The sequence below is a fragment of the Patiria miniata genome, unplaced genomic scaffold (genome assembly GCF_015706575.1).
Source record: "Patiria miniata isolate m_02_andy unplaced genomic scaffold, ASM1570657v1 HiC_scaffold_23, whole genome shotgun sequence".
Taxonomy (NCBI): domain Eukaryota; kingdom Metazoa; phylum Echinodermata; class Asteroidea; order Valvatida; family Asterinidae; genus Patiria; species Patiria miniata.
The window spans coordinates 4,635,009-4,651,147 of record NW_024037062.1 but is presented as its reverse complement, the minus strand read 5'-3'; the positions used below and the strand labels follow the sequence as shown (position 1 = coordinate 4,651,147).

The 16,139-nt window shown below is 38.2% G+C and overlaps 1 protein-coding gene across 2 annotated transcripts in view; it reads right to left on the bottom strand.

Annotated features, from left to right (window-relative positions):
- LOC119731088 (renalase-like) overlaps positions 1-16,139 on the bottom strand; it is a 73,752-nt gene that overhangs the window by 14,643 nt on the left and 42,970 nt on the right. For both annotated transcript variants that reach the window (XM_038204102.1, XM_038204103.1), the window contains exons 4-6: positions 14,202-14,486; positions 12,927-13,100; positions 3,354-3,529 (exon numbers count right to left, since the gene is read on the bottom strand). In XM_038204102.1, coding sequence (XP_038060030.1) covers positions 3,354-3,529; positions 12,927-13,100; positions 14,202-14,486 — 635 coding nt within the window. The remainder of the gene's footprint in view (positions 1-3,353; positions 3,530-12,926; positions 13,101-14,201; positions 14,487-16,139) is intronic.

Here is a 16,139-nt window from a genome sequence, read left to right as displayed (position 1 = left end):
TGTTTACATCAATCTTGCCTGACCATTTGCTAAACCTGATGCATGCAAATCGGCATCGGCCAAATAAGGGCCTTTTGAATATAAAATTACTGGGAAAATCCATTATTTGTTCATTTATCATTGATAGGAAAGGAAAAGATCAGTATTTTTAGTGCAAAAAGTGTACCGCGAGCAAGTGCCGAGTTTGGAAATGCAGAAACTGAAATTAGATGTACATGCCTAGTGAGGTGTCGAAACGAATTGCTATGCAGGCAAATGATGGTCTCCAATCAATCACTTTACTGTGCAAATGTGTGCCATCTGGGCAAATAATTGGCCAAAAAGGAAGACGCTGGCCACTGTAGAACTAAAGTGCCCGCAGAATTTCCTAGGGAAACGTGTTCACCGAAGCCAGAGGATTCTGCTGGGGCATCTCCATAGATATATTGGACTAATCTTTTTTTCGTTAGTTTGTTTAGTTTTATGATGTCTAACCACCTCTTGACGTAATGTCCTTAGATCTGATGTCCTTAGTTTTCAGCTGCATGGATAGTTTGACAGTGGTAGACTTGGTAAGCAAAGTAGTGAAGAACGCCGTATTCACAAACATTAGAGAATAATTAAGTGACATAAATCTAAGCATATGACTCTCTGACTTGTGATGACATTGTCATGATATCACTAAATATCATGAATAACACATGACATTATTACACCAAGTTACAACTGAATCAGACCTTTAGTTCTCTAGATACAGGCCTCAGAACAAAAATGGCGCTTTAATGCGATGTCACATGACATGTTATGGCGTCATCATAACGTCACATTGTTTTCATCTATAACCCATCCCGGTGTCATATGAAAATCGGACTCGTATGAAAATCGGACTCTTTTTCCCTTTATTGGTTAAACCCTCTCATGTGACCAGCCCCTCTCCTATATTATCTATGCATGAGCATGCGCAATACCACCAATGAGTCCGTATTTCATAAAACCTAAATTCATGCTACACCGGTATAGGTACATAGAAGTTGAAACCAAATCGGACCTATAGTTCTGTAGATATAGACAGTTGAAAATAAACCTCTAAAGATACATAAGACCTGGAAGGATCCCAATTGGGTTTACAAAACACGTTTTAAACGAAATATGAAGTGGAAAGAGCATTTTAAAATAGAATATAAACGTCCCCACAACCATCCTTTAAAACGGGGGCGTTTTTGTGTTATTCTTGCGAGAACCATGCAAGAGTGAATTTCGGGGGTCACAATTTTGTCTCTAAAAAATAGAGCTTTTGAGTGCTAATTGTGATCCAGCTGCAAGAGGTGGTTCGCATTCTGCGGATGTGTAAGAAACAACGTTCGTGTACATACATGTACCCACACACACAACGTGAACGGTTCATTTTACAGACCCGACTTGAAATACGTATGGGTATGCCACAAAATGTTCGTCGCGTCTGATGTAATGAACAACATATTTTTTTCATCTTTTCTTGGGAACGGTAAGACATTAGGTTTGTTTCTTTTCAACCAGACCTTTGAAATTGAATAAGTAAACGATCCAAATCCATCCTGAATTTTTTTGGGATTTCAGGCCGTAATGCCCCTTTCATATGCAAGTCACTCAGATTTATGAAGAAAAAGTGTACAAACCCTATGATCATAAGTGTAGAAGAACTTAACCTCACTCAAACGATAAGCATAAGTCAGGAAGTCACACGCAGAAGATGGAACATGATTGGTCATATTTTAAGGAAAGAACATGATCACCATTGAATGACTGCCCTTAGATGGCAGCCAGATGGAAGGCGAAAATTAGGGAGACCGAAGACAACCTGCAGGCCAGTTGAAAAGGAAAGAAAGCTCGGTGGATGAAGGGAGTGAAATGAAGCCAAGGGTTGCACCCAAAGACAGAGACGAATAAAAACGGAGCGTGATGGCCTTATGTGCCACCAGAGCATGAAGAGGATAGGCACTATGTTAAATAAAGTTACTCACAAATGGCTACGCACTTAATCAGCTTAGCTAATTCGATCTAATTTTATCACAAGAGTGTTCAAAAAATGGTAACATCTATTTTTGTCCAATTGTTATCCCCGTTTGTTGTCAACGTAAGGGTATGCCTGATAATAGAATTATGAAATCAATGTACTTTTACTTAAAACAAAAATCCTTAAAGTCGCTTCTTTGAGGGGGGTGTAATTTGTGAACGAATCCCTCGATTTGAGTCTTAAAGACAAGTTTCCAGGTATTAATTTTCACATGTACATATGTTTTGCTATTTACATATTTTTGCTATTCACTTGGGTGCAACACTCAGGTTAACATAATGTTATATGGGAGAAAAAGTTTATCGTTTTTTTCTATTGATACTGTTAAAAGACTTCTACTCAAAAGTTCGCTCTGGCGACTTTGTGACTCATTTTGTTGGGTTGGGTCACACTTTTGTGCATAGAAATGGCCTCGGACAGCAATAAAAACCATAAAACTCTTGCTGAAAAAAGTAAGTCGGATTTTTTTGTTCTTGGCCAAAAAGGTTTGTATTGCCTTTAGCTTTATAGCCATCATCAGCAACCATGCCCGTAGCCGGTTTTAAACCAGATGTTTAAAACTACTCCACCACACTACAGCGCGTGTCAATAAAAACGCAGGATTCAAAGCGATTTTTTTTCTGAGAAAATTATGCTACTGGTGTGCCTAATTTGATAAGGATTTGATTGTCCATAGTTTCATCTTTGACAAGATTTTTGTTTGGTGGAATTTGGACTTTAGGTTCAAAAGTTATGACAAGTTTTGTGAAGCCCTTCTGAAGCGAGTTGGTCTGATTCAATGACCTTAACACAAACGACCAGTTATGTACAATGCAGGTATGCATTGAAGACAATTAAACCAGAACAAAACTTTCTTTGAAAAAAATGATAAGTATCACTTAAATTTAATAAGTGGACTATCACTGTTTCAAAGCATTATGAATGTCGTCTCTAACATATCAAATAATAGATAATATCAGACTTGCACACATGTCCTTCTTTGTGATCCACAAATACTTTCACCTGTACTGAATTCAAACCTTTCATTAGGTATGTGTGATTTCACAAATCAGACCAGCTTGGAATTTATAACCCTTCTTCAATGTACTCTATCTCTGGACAGGATTGTCCAAATGAGATGGGATAAAAAGCATAGTGAAGAGAAGGAAAGGTGATTTGAAAAGAGGGTTAACATTATGATGAATAGGGGTGGTTTATTTTCTTAATATTTTTGTTTCTAATGACACACGCTGTATTATTCCCTTATGATGAGACAAATACTAAGCCTCATTATTTCACAGCTTCAATGGCATTTCAAACATCTACAACCGAGTTTCCATACCTGTGAATAACGCCACCTGTGACACATGACTTGTATTGGTTCTGGAAGGTCTGGCAGTAGCTGACGCAAGTGCTGCATGATGACTGATTGAACTTCTTCCTTTTCCGCTTCCAGATAATGAATGCCAAATGGTACACTTGTGTGAACCACAAGGGATGGCCCTACAATGCTTGAATCTATGAGACGACAACAAATAATTGAATTCAACAAAGTATTATAGAATAAGGAAGTTATTAATCAAATCAAAAACAAACAAACCCATTTCAAGTTGACGTTAATTAAAAATGAACATTTTATGTCCTCGGCCTATATTCACTGATGAGTTCACTTTTACAAGCTTCTCAGTGATGAAATGTGTGCAACAAACTATTAACACATTTTAAAAAGCAAAATGCAAAAGGCTTACATGTATGTCTGTATGTGTAAACATGTACCTGCATAAATGCACATCTCCAACTGAAAATGGTGTTGGATTAGTTAATTTCTATAGAGTACTCAATACTTTTCAAAATGATGCTGCCCTCAAAATATTTAAAGAGTATATGGGAAAACAGTCAAAATAGTGAGAACCTCTTCAAATGATGTTGGCCAGTTCAGAACCAGGATCTGCAGTTTAGGTGTGCCAATACAAAAGTATATTTAAAGGTAATGAACACCATTTGCAAAAAAATGTATTTTGCTAATTGAAAAGATTTATACAGTATCTGCACAACCAAAAATTATCAAAATTGACCTCATGGTTTTGTAGTTTTTTTTTTAAAACAGTCCGACAGACACTTTCTTGTGGACGTACTGTATAATCTGGAGCAGCTTATTAAAAAACTAACCTGACAAATTTCAGATCAGTAGATATCACACTTCTTATGGAACTGTGAAAATGCAACTTCATTTTTCTCAATGAAAAGCAAGCTTTAAAGTAGAAAGCCTTCTGTTACAACTGATAATGTAATAACCAACAGATAACATATCACCAACTGATAATATAACAACAATAAGCCATTTGCGAGTTAAATTTGAATAAAATCTGGAATGCTGACTTAATCCAATGCTTTGCACGTTTTAACTTTGCATTCTCCCGACCAAAGAGACTGTTACTATAGCACGTGATTCGGGGCAAGCCTTATGCTACGCAACCCCCAGCTCTGGCATGGTCTGGTGTCTTTGTGCCATTCTCACCCATTGTGAACAATGTATTGGTGCCTGAGCGTCTCTTACGTAACTATGCAAGAGCTTGCCCCGAATCATGTGATTAGCAACAGTGTCTTTAGTCTGGAGAATTCAAAGTAAAAATGTGCCAAGCATTTTGAGCAAGTCAGTGTACCAGATGTTTTTCAAATGTAAATCCCATAGGGTATAGGTTACTCGCAAATGGCTTATTGATACTGTATCACTAAGGCCCCCCAAAAAAGTCTCCGGTGTCTGGTATGGAGCTTGCCCAAAAAGTGGTGCGGCGACGCGGCTTTTTTTTTTCCTGACTTTTTTGCTTCAAATGTCGGCTGATGACTGCAAATGGTGCCCGACTAAACTTAGTGCAAATATATGGGAGTCCAGAGAGGCCACATAAAGTTTATTCTCGATCATAACCCCATCTAAAAATACGTTAAAATTGTGCAGCAGCAGGATTCCAGTCAAACCAGTGAGTTTGGCGGTTTTGAGACATCATCTTTCATCTTTCATTGAAAAAAAAACTTATTCATTTTGCCGACGCGCATGGCTACGGCGAAGCGCGCGCATACCAGAAACCGGAGACTTTTTGGGGGGCCTAACTGATAATGTTACAAAAATTGACGAATAATGTTGTAGAATGTACTACACTATCAGTCAATTATTCTCAGACTGCTATAATACACACAACACACACTCATTTTTGTTTGTATGTAATTTGCCACAGCTATTTATTCAACACAACATTGCCAGATACAATGGGCAAACTGGCAAAGAAATACAATATACCGGTAATGGGAAACACCAGATCCCTGGGTTGACCAGACCAAGCCATGAATAGGACACACCAGGCCCACCATATATAGGTCACACAATACCCTGAGATTATGGCACACCAGGCCTACCATATATAGGTCACACCATACCTAGGTCACACAATACCCTGTCACAACAAATTTAAACTGTCATAGTATATTTACATTGTATGATAGGGCAATTAATACTGAATGTAATAAGGTTATTGGCCGTTATGATAGGGCAATGCAAATGTTTAACCCATGTGTCTGTCTAATTCCCGCCAGAATATCTTCCCCCGACTGAACCAACAGGAGGAATAATGGCTCTTGGTATACAAATCCAAGAAACTAATGGAATTAAGTAAGGCATAAGACGTTTATTCCTACGGCAACAACAGAACAGCTAAAAAGATTTTCGTCCCACACGAGTACCCGTTGAATGGAGGTGATGGGGTGGAGGTGGGCAATTTGAAAATAAATTATACTCATTGTGCATCACACAATGGGGCTGTACAAAGTGAGCCTAAACTTGCACTTTCTTTTCCCACCAAAAGCCAACCAGTAATATAAGAAGCTGCCCCATTGGCTGAAAGTTTGATGTCACATGAGTTCTCATTGGTCTAATCCTTCTGTTTTGATTGGCTGACACAGTATGCATATATTAGCACAGGATCCTGTTTACAATCGTGTGTTTTTCACAAAAAGTAAAATGGCATTTTTAGTAAGAAATCCTAAAACAAATCTGTACACTCCTGCACGACAGAAAGCTGTTAAAAAGTACTTTACATACATGAGAATAGTTTTCCACTTGAGAAGCTGATACTGTGCAGAATCTTTTATTTTCCATCCAATTTGTAATGCAATTTGTGCAAGTCAACACATTTACCAATCCTCACACTCCGGCCTTTAACATAACTGCTACCAAATTATTGATTTTTCAGTGAGGCAAAAACACACAGTTGAAAATAAAATGGTTGTTCTATGTCACAAAGTGAAGTGTCCTTTTATAAGTGGAACTTCACTCAAAAGCTTTACACACACACACACATAGCCTACAAGTAGTAATGCATATTCATGAAAAAAGTTTGCCAACTCAGCAGCTGATTGGCTGCTCATGATAGCTCAGGATCCTGTGTTGCCACAAAGTTTGCAATGGCATATTTGTGCAGTAAATCTTACATATAGTACAGGCAATATAAGGTTTGACCTCAAACAAATTGCAACAGAATTTTTTTTTACCACAGTGCATTTCTATAAGGTCCCTTAAATGACATACTAAAAGTCTTAAGAAATCGAGGAGGTGGAAATATGCCTAATTTGCATAAATCCAAAATGGCCGCATACGTTAGGACTTTCTCATTGATTTGGTCATATTTCTCATACTAGGTAGATTTTGGAGGTACTTTAAACAACAGTTTTAGTCCTTTTACATTGATTTACTCATTATTCTAGTCCTAGGTAAATTCCAAGATCCCTATGTTTCCGAAATTTTCCAAATGCCGTATAATTTGCATAAATGCCGTATATCAATTTGCCTAAATTAAAGTTAAAATAATGGATGCCATGTGTGGACATGTACCAATTGAATTTTCCCTGATAATCCAAGTCAAATTTCACACCACAGTGCATTACTATAAGGTCCCTAAAAAGTTGTTAAAAATCCAAGTGGTAGAAATATGCCTAATTTGCATAAATTCAAAAGGCCGCTAATTACATGATTTTCATATGATTTGGCCAAAATAGTATATAGGCCGTTATGTACTTTTGCTTTTTTTTGTTTAAGAAGGAATTTTTGCCACATTTGGAAAGAGTTTACCTCCCTAAGCCGGAAATGCATGGGAGACATTTGTGGCGGCCATCTTGGATTTCAAAATGGCCGCCATTTCGAGCCTAATTTGTATCATAACTTCGGACTTGATTGTCACATGAAGTTCATTTTGTTGGCAAACCCCATGTTTTTGATACCAAGGTACCTGAGTGCATTATTGTTTATGGTGTACTCCAAATGGATGGCAGCCATCTTAGATATTTCAAATATATGGCCGCCATTTTCAGCTTATTTGCAAAATAAATTTGGACTCGAATGGCGTACGAAGTCAATTTCGGTGGCAAACCCCATACATTTGATACCAAGTAATCAAAATAGCCGCCATCTTGGATTTCATTTATAATTACATTGCACCTGAATGTCCTATGAAGTCCATATATTTGAATGAACTCAAGTAAATCACTGTGGACGGGGTACTTGCAGTACTCCACTGGGAGTATACCCCATCAACAATGATTTTCTTGGGTTCCTTGGTATCAAAAACATTGGGCTTGCACCCATGTGGGAGGGGTATAAAACCCTCGCCCACGTATTTTTGGATTGAGTTTTTCGGTTTTTGGTTTATTTCTTTCCCGTAATATATCATTTGATTTTTGTGATTTGTAACTCCTGCGTTAAATCCTCTGTTCTCTTGAGTTATTCCTTGATTTTTGGTCTGAGTAGAGCGGCGCAAGGGTTCGTTCTGCGACACAGGGATATCAAATTTTCCAGCACTTATACCAACTTTGACAAGAGCTAGAAACTTAACAAAAAATATTATACCCCATATGAAACATAGGATCTCAAAGGTACCTCGGACTGGAATGATGATGAAATCAATGTCAAAGGACAAATTGTTGTTCAAAGTACTCCAAAAAGCAATGCAGGACAAGAGTTATGGCCAAATCAAAAATCGTGTAATTAGTGGCCATTTTGAATTAATGCAAATTAGGCATATTTCCACCACTTGGATTCCTTTCCTTTTTTAAGGAACCTTATAGCAATGCACCATGGTGTGAAATTAATTTATGTACATGACTGGACTTGGATTATAAGGGAAAATTTAGTTGTGACATGTCCACACATTACAGCCATAATTTTAACTTTAATCTATGCAAATTAATAAAAGGCATTTATGCAAATTATTATCGGCATATCGCAAATTTGGGAAACATAGGGATATTGAAACTTACCAAGGTCTTGAATAATGAGTAAATCAATGTAAAATGACTAAAATTATTGTTTAAAATACCTCAAAAAGCTACCTAGTATATGAAATATGACCAAATCAGTGCGAAAGTCCTAAAATATGCGGCAATTTTGGATTTATGCAAATTAGGCATATTTCCACCACCTGGATTTTAAAAGACTTTTAGTATGTCAATTTAGGGACCTTATAGAAATGCACTGTGGTGAAAAAAAAATCTGTTGCAATTTGTTTGAGGTTCACTCAAAAAATGAAGTATTTTGCCTGTACTACCTCCCACCTAAGTAGTATAGCAAACCACTGAACATTGCTATTTTCAATAAATTAGGTTATGCATTATGACACTTATTAATTACCAGTTGTTTGTTTATAATTATGTAAGTTTCATTTTTTGTTTCTTCAAGTTGTTTCAGCAGCTGTGTAAGGGCTTCACAAGAAAGCTGCTTAAAAGTAACATCAGTGTCCTTTTAAAAAAAATTCTGTCTTCGTCACTGTTAAAGTAACATTTCACTTGTAATAATTGGAAGTGACATATATATGTTAAGTAATTTGATTATGTTTAAGTTGATCATCAGTGCAAACATCGATTAGTGCCAATAAGATAGTCACGAAACTTGCCATGTAATTTTAAAAGTGATGTAAACGCGCTATTTTGATATTTAACTATATACATATATATATAGTTTCATATATATATCATATTGCAGATAGTATATATATATATTACAGCATATTATTGAATATAAATCATCTACTGATCTTTTCTGAAGTCAATGGGCATCTAAATAATAAAACAAGATCAACTCTCTGTGTTTAGTATTAAATATGTTTTTGCAGCATCACTAAATATTCCATTATAAAGTAGCAAAAAAGTGGTATTGGGTGTGGTTAAGAAACACATTAGAAAACTACTTTCCACCACTCGGATTTCTTAAGACTTTTAATATGTTATAGAGGAGATTTTTCTGAGTAATAACCTTTTTAAATGGTTTCTGTTGCAATTTGTTTGAGGTTACCCCTTAATTTTTCACATAATGCCTGTACTAATATGCATGCATGCACAGTGTGTTTCCAAAAAGTGGAATTCTACTGTGGGACTTCAATAGCAAAGATCATGAGTAAATCGTACATATATGTATCACAGCTGATCTCTTATTGTGAATGGCATGTACACAGCAGTTAATTAATTTGATGTGTGATACAGTGTGCATCTGTGGCAATTTCCTAGGCATTATTTCACACATGCGTAATAAAAAAAAACACCAACTGAGAGCTTCTGAGAATAAAGCATTTGATCATTTATTTGAATGATAAAATGTCTTATTGTTACATTATCGGTCCAAACGGATAATGTTGCAAAAATTGACAGATAATGTTGCAGAATGTACTTACACTACATTGTATCAGTCCATTGTTGTTACATTATCGGTTAGTGATACAGTATCAACCTCTTTCAAACAGCCGCCAAGATCTACAACCGTCTACTTCTTAATCGCATTCGTCCGGAAGTTGAGAAGATACTCCATCGCAATCAAAGTGGCTTTCAGCCTCTACAATCAATGTTTTCAAATCCTTGCCTTCAGACGCCTTATTGAGGAAATTTGGAACCACCATCATTTTCATCGATTTCCGTAAAACATTTGATTCTGTTGACAGACAAGGTTTAAGATCTTGTATGCTTACGGTATCCCGGAGGAGACTATTCATACCATCAAAATTATGTATGAAGATTACAAGTGATGTTGTTCTCACTCCCGAAGGTGAATCTGATTCGTTCTCAGTCAACACTGGAGTTCTTCAGGGTGATCCTCTCGCCCCCTACCTATTCATCATAGTTCTGGATTATGCCTTGCGGACAGCAATAAATGTCACTGATGGACTCACTCTCTCACACCAAACGAGTTCTAGACACCCTGTCCAATACCTATCCGATCTGGATTACGCAGATGAAATTAGTCTGCTTGCTGACACCCTCCATGATGCCAAATCTTTCCTCCATAAAGTAGAAACTTGCTGCAAGACTATTGGTCTCTCTCTCAACGCAAAGAAGACTAAGCAGTTTTAGTCATCAACCCATCTACCTTTGACGACATCACTGCACTGGATGGTAGTAAGCTCGATATAGTTGATGACTTCAAGTATCTGGGTTCCTACACCAACACGGACGTTGAGTGTAGAAAAGCTCAAGCTTTGGTCTCACTGACGAAAGTCTGGCGATCCTCGATCTCCAACCATCCCCCTCTATGGTTGTGAGTCCTGGATCCTGACCAAACAAACATCTCCCTAAATCCGTTCTATACGGTGCCCTTCCATCTATCTCCACCATCATCAGACAGCGTCGCCTTCGGCTAGCCGGTCACATTTTCCCGCCATAATGAGCCAGCTAGTCATGATCTTCTCTGGAAGCCCGATGCCCCTCGTCGTAGAGGTCGTCCCAACATGACCCTGAAAACATCCATCGAGTTGGAGACTGGTCTGAGCGGTCCATCTCTTTCCAACACATTGCTTGATAGGGACAGATGGGCCCAACTCGTCAAGCCATCACAAAAGTGAATGAACAAATTTGTTGTTACATTATCTGTTGGTGATACGTTATCCCTTGATTATTACATTATCGGTTGTAACACCCTCCCCTTCCTTCCAAAATGTTCATTAATACATTTTGATTTGCAACCTCTTGTGGTATGGGCTCCGTGCACCAACAGAGGGCGCCCTTTTACCTAGCAACGACGTCCCATGAGCGGTTGACATGCACCGTTCCTTGTGTGTGGCACACGTACACCAGGGGATTTGTACTATATGTACATGGAGTGGTACATGGTACGGCAGCGTGTCGCGACAAAATTGCAGTCAGGCAAGATGGCGTCGGTCGGTCACCCCCAACTGTGCTTTCTTTGCCAGTGAGGGGGTACTTGTGAATGGAGCGGATTATCCAAATTTGTCACTTGGACAAATTATTCTCATTCATGGTTCTGTATTAAATCGATTGCAATAAACTGAATTATGTCAATTGGTAGCGGTATTTGAAAAAAGACCAAAGCCATTTTTTTGTATGATGGTTTTGGTCCTAACAGAAAGAAATGATGGTTATTCTTACATAAGTTTTTGTTTAAATGACAGTATACCACTAGAGCAACATAGGATACTTGATCCTTTTATTTACTTGTGTGATATTTCATAATATTTTGACAGTTCCATGTTTGATTGTTTCCAAATGTTGTCCATTACCATTAAATCAGATCCAAAATGGAAAAAAAGGCAGTGTTGGCTTAGGTTTACATATTTTCTACAGGAATTTAGATTTGTTTGAAATGTCTGGATCACAAGAAATCCACATTCATGTATCTCACACTAATGGACAAAATGTTGAAAACCCTGATTGTTTACGTCTATTTCTAGCAGTAAATACAACCATCAAATTTTGAGCCAACTGCCAACACTATATAGTGAACAATTCACTGTATGTATTATCAAGTCCCACCCGAGATTCAGACGTACACAAATGACAATCCTAGCACACATTTGAAGCAACTTTTTAAGTGCAGTGCCAGTCCTTATCACTGTACACATTTAATGCATAGTCAGGACCTACATGTAGGCTTTATGTTTGCTATAACCAGAATTTGTATTAACAGTATTTGTATTAACGTGAGTAGTCGACTCAGAGCCCAAAAGGGCGCATTCCACATGTAAGTTCACTTTTGTCTGGAATCCACCCTTTGTTTTCTTTTTCTGAGAATATTTATGGATGAGATCTCTGAAACGCTCTCATGTTCAAATCTTAAGACAACACACCACATCAGCCAAGGAAGGGTTAGAAGTTCCATAATAATTTTGGTATCCATGGCCAACAGCACTAACAGCTTATACCAATTATTCAATAGTACACAAATATAACATGGTTTGAGGGTGGACAGTCGATATTCGCTTCCCGAGGTATTGGAAGTAATACTGAGGGGAGCTAATATCAACTGTCCACCCGAAATAAACCATGTTATGTATTTGATTTACTATACCTCATACATAATTCAGTTGCCAAATTTTCCTGTTGCAGTATGCACCTCGCGGGCAAAAATTCTTCAGAGAAACTTGTCCAGCTCACCAGAATATTATTGCTCAACCTCCGAAAAAGTTCAGTTCGTTTGCAATACAGTAACTACGGTTGTAAATACAATTGTTTGTGGACAACTTTTTTTTAGTACAGGAGGCATCTTTATTGTCCACAATTGAGCTCGGGAAAATGCTACTTTTCATTTATGTGTGCAACCATCTTTTTATGTGTAGCTAGCTAAGGCGATGTTCGCGCGTGCGTACTTCACCCGTGCGACAGTTCCACGATTGCTTCATAAAGCACATGCATAGTAGACCGTCGCACGGGTAACCTGTGCGACGGTCTACTACGCATGCGTATTTACCCTGTGAATACTCGCGCGTGAATACTTGCGCATGAATACTCGCGCGTGCGCGCTTGGTAAACAGCAAAAATAACATCTGGCACGTGATGGTGAATGGACCAGTGAGAATTCGATTTTCGGTCATGAATATGTAAGAGGTATAGTACCGGTAATTCAATTTAGGCATTGAGCCTTTTTTTTTACCTGCTCCTCTTTTCTTTGCGTCTGCTGAAATCCATCTAACACACGGATCCCCCTGGACATAGCGAGCACACCATGGGACATCAAGTGTTGTTCCTTGCTTAAAGAATAAGCCCAGAGCATAACGAGCTGAGTAGCGGACGGATTGAAGATGGGATTTTATCAGGCTTCTCTTTGCTGCGAATTATTGGAAAAGATTAATTACATTCCTTGCCATCAAAACCCCAATGCACATTTCTAAATGATGCTAGTATTAGAGATGTACATGTACATGTACGTATTTGGCACAGAAAAAGTAGTTTGTTAAAGACATGTATTTAATGAGAAAAACCTTGCTTGAGTGAGGAAGGCACTGTAACTTTTTGAAATTCTGTTGCCTAAAAAGGTTTCATTTGGAAGAAAGCAATAACTGAAGGCGGTGTTGCAAAAGTGCATGGGTACACTGTAAAAACTTGTGCATTATTTGTTAAGTACTGCCAGGATCCACTGAGACCTCGTCGTCATACATTGTGTGCTGATTTTAGGGACTGGAAACGCTAGCAAAGAATTTCCTTTTACAAGACCCAAAAATTATGTACAGCTTTTCTCTCCCCCCCACCCCCCCAAAAAAGTTTAGTATTTAGTATCCACTGAGCCAAAAGTAAGCAAGTAAGTTGTTTGGCTCTCTACTTAAAGATACTGAGCAGTTTTGTTGGGTCTAAAAAATGCACAAAAGCAAATGATCTGATGTAACCTTAAAATCACCATATATGTATTATAACACCTCACCCATAGACTCTGTGTCTTGATTGGCCGAGAGCGAGTCGCATGATACTTTCTATTTTTGTTATCTTTCTGTGCACGGCCAAAAGTACTATCAACCAAAGTACTACGGTATTTCCACGGTGCGGTATTTGTGTGCAAAAGCATGCTGGTGTGCGTGTTGCGCGTTTTGTTCCAAAGAGAGCACGCCACAGAGTTGGGGTCCAAACATTTTGCGAAGGAGTAGTTTGTATTTAGTTTGGAAGAGAGAAATACATTTTCCACCAATTTTGTATTGAAATTGAAGTTTATTTCGACTGTGTTCAGATTTAAATAATTTAAAATATTAAAACCAAGCAGAATCTGTGGGTGAAGTGTTATAAAACAAATATTGAATGCTTTATCTCGTGGTGAAGTAAAACTAGCCTCCCTCAGTGATCCATGGTTTAATAGCAATCAGCTTTCAAAATGGACATACTTGACTGTCACGAATGCTAACTGATGCCTTTCAAATCACATTCCACATAAACAATTTACCTAGTGCTTCCTGTACAAGGCCTTTTTGTTGGAGGATCTGCTCTGTTGGCATGGTTAGGATGACTGCATCAAACACCTCCCGGCTCCTTCCTCCTGACACTTCCTCCTGTGGATTAGCCACAATCTTAATCATAATCCCTTTCTCAGTACTTGTTGGTTCTACTGCTGTTCCATCTGATAGTGTGTCAAGATACAGCTTCACTGATGGAATATCTGGTTGGGCTGACTCATGAACATTACTTGCTTCCAGTTTTGAAAGGAATTGTCCATACTCTACTTTAGCACCTGTTTAAACACAAGATGAACAAGTGACAAATTAATTAGAATCCCACAAGCAAAAGTTGAATATGGAATAATGTAGCGTGTCTGTGTCCCACGTACTGTACATGTAGAACAAGGCTGAATGGAATAAAGATGCACTGCAGTTTGTTTTAAATGTTTCCCCACTATGTCCCATGAGCACAAATACATGTAAAAATTTGTTCCAAGAAAATTTGAAGCACAGTAAAATTTCATCAAAAATAGCCATCACTGTAACTGTATTCCTGCTCCCCATAAAGGTGCTGTACTATAAAGAGCAATTAATACGTGTACATGATATTGCCATGCAATACATGTCATTCAGTATGGGATGTCATACTGTTGTGTCCATGGTAAAAACAATCAGGGAGGATTCATTTGTTTTGAAAATTAATTTAGTTTTCTTTCTCAAGCTGGAACAAATCAGTTTGTTATACCATGGTAATAGATTGTGAATTTTTATTGGTCCATCACTGATCACGTGTCATGCCACAAACACGCATGTACGACGACGTACGGCGCGCGCGTGGTACATGAGTGATGTTCCCCACGGAGTACATTACCTTTTTCTTTCCCACTGTCATGACTGTTGAAATGTCGTTTCCACTGCGTTGTATTATATTTGTGTGACCTCGGGTACAAGGTTGTATGTAGCTATGCTGGTACTATGTAAATCGATGTACGTTTTTACGAGATGTGCCATGGGAAACAGGTGACGCAATATTTCTGCTATGACCGCCATTGTTGTTTACATCGTTCGTCACTCTTCATCTGCTTTTTTAACTGTGCAAATGTCGCCGTAATTTCACCGTTATATGTAGGCAGAATGACAACAGGTTGCCTCCAAAGAAGAGGTTTCTCTCTTGTTCCAAAGACAAGATCAAAAATTCGATTTTTCAACAGGACAGCATCAGCAGTTCAGCACAAAGAAAAATACTGAAAATTCTGTGCGAAAAGTTCGCCAAAAGCAGCCAATTCTGTACCGCAACAGAAAGACCCACAATTTCAGACGTTAGTAATCTATTACCGTGGTATAACAAAACAATTGTTGCCTGCTGTGACGGGGTCCATGGTTTTTGTACACTCCCTTTAGCCAGTTGGGGAAGACCTCTTTAAACAAACACAAAAGCAAGAGGAAAAGTGGAGAAGGGCCCTTAGAACAATGTAGAAAAGAGCGTGAAGCGGTAAGTCAGCTACAAAGATATCGCTGTCCCTCAGGACTTATCTGCCATGTTTGTGGTCAAAGATGCACTCCAAGATTGGACGCATCAGCCACTCAGGACCCTTTATAAATTCTTCTCGGTAGGCCATCATACTCGCTTGAGTTGATTGATGGCGGTCAATATACACATTGGGCATATAATAGAACAACCTAGAGTGTATTTATAAACTTCTCTATCTTCGGTAAGAAAATATGCATAAGGGGAGGTCAATTTCACTGATTGTTACTGGAAGCTAGGTGGCGGCATTAGACTTAAAGTGGGTTGGACTCTGTAAATAATACAACACATACCTGCAGGCCTTTATATTTGTGATTCCCAGAGAGCAGGAATTCCAAAATTTGTCTGGTATACATGTAGTTGAGGCAAAGGATTTTTTTTAAATGTACATAGGTAATTTTGTTTTGTAATTAACTTG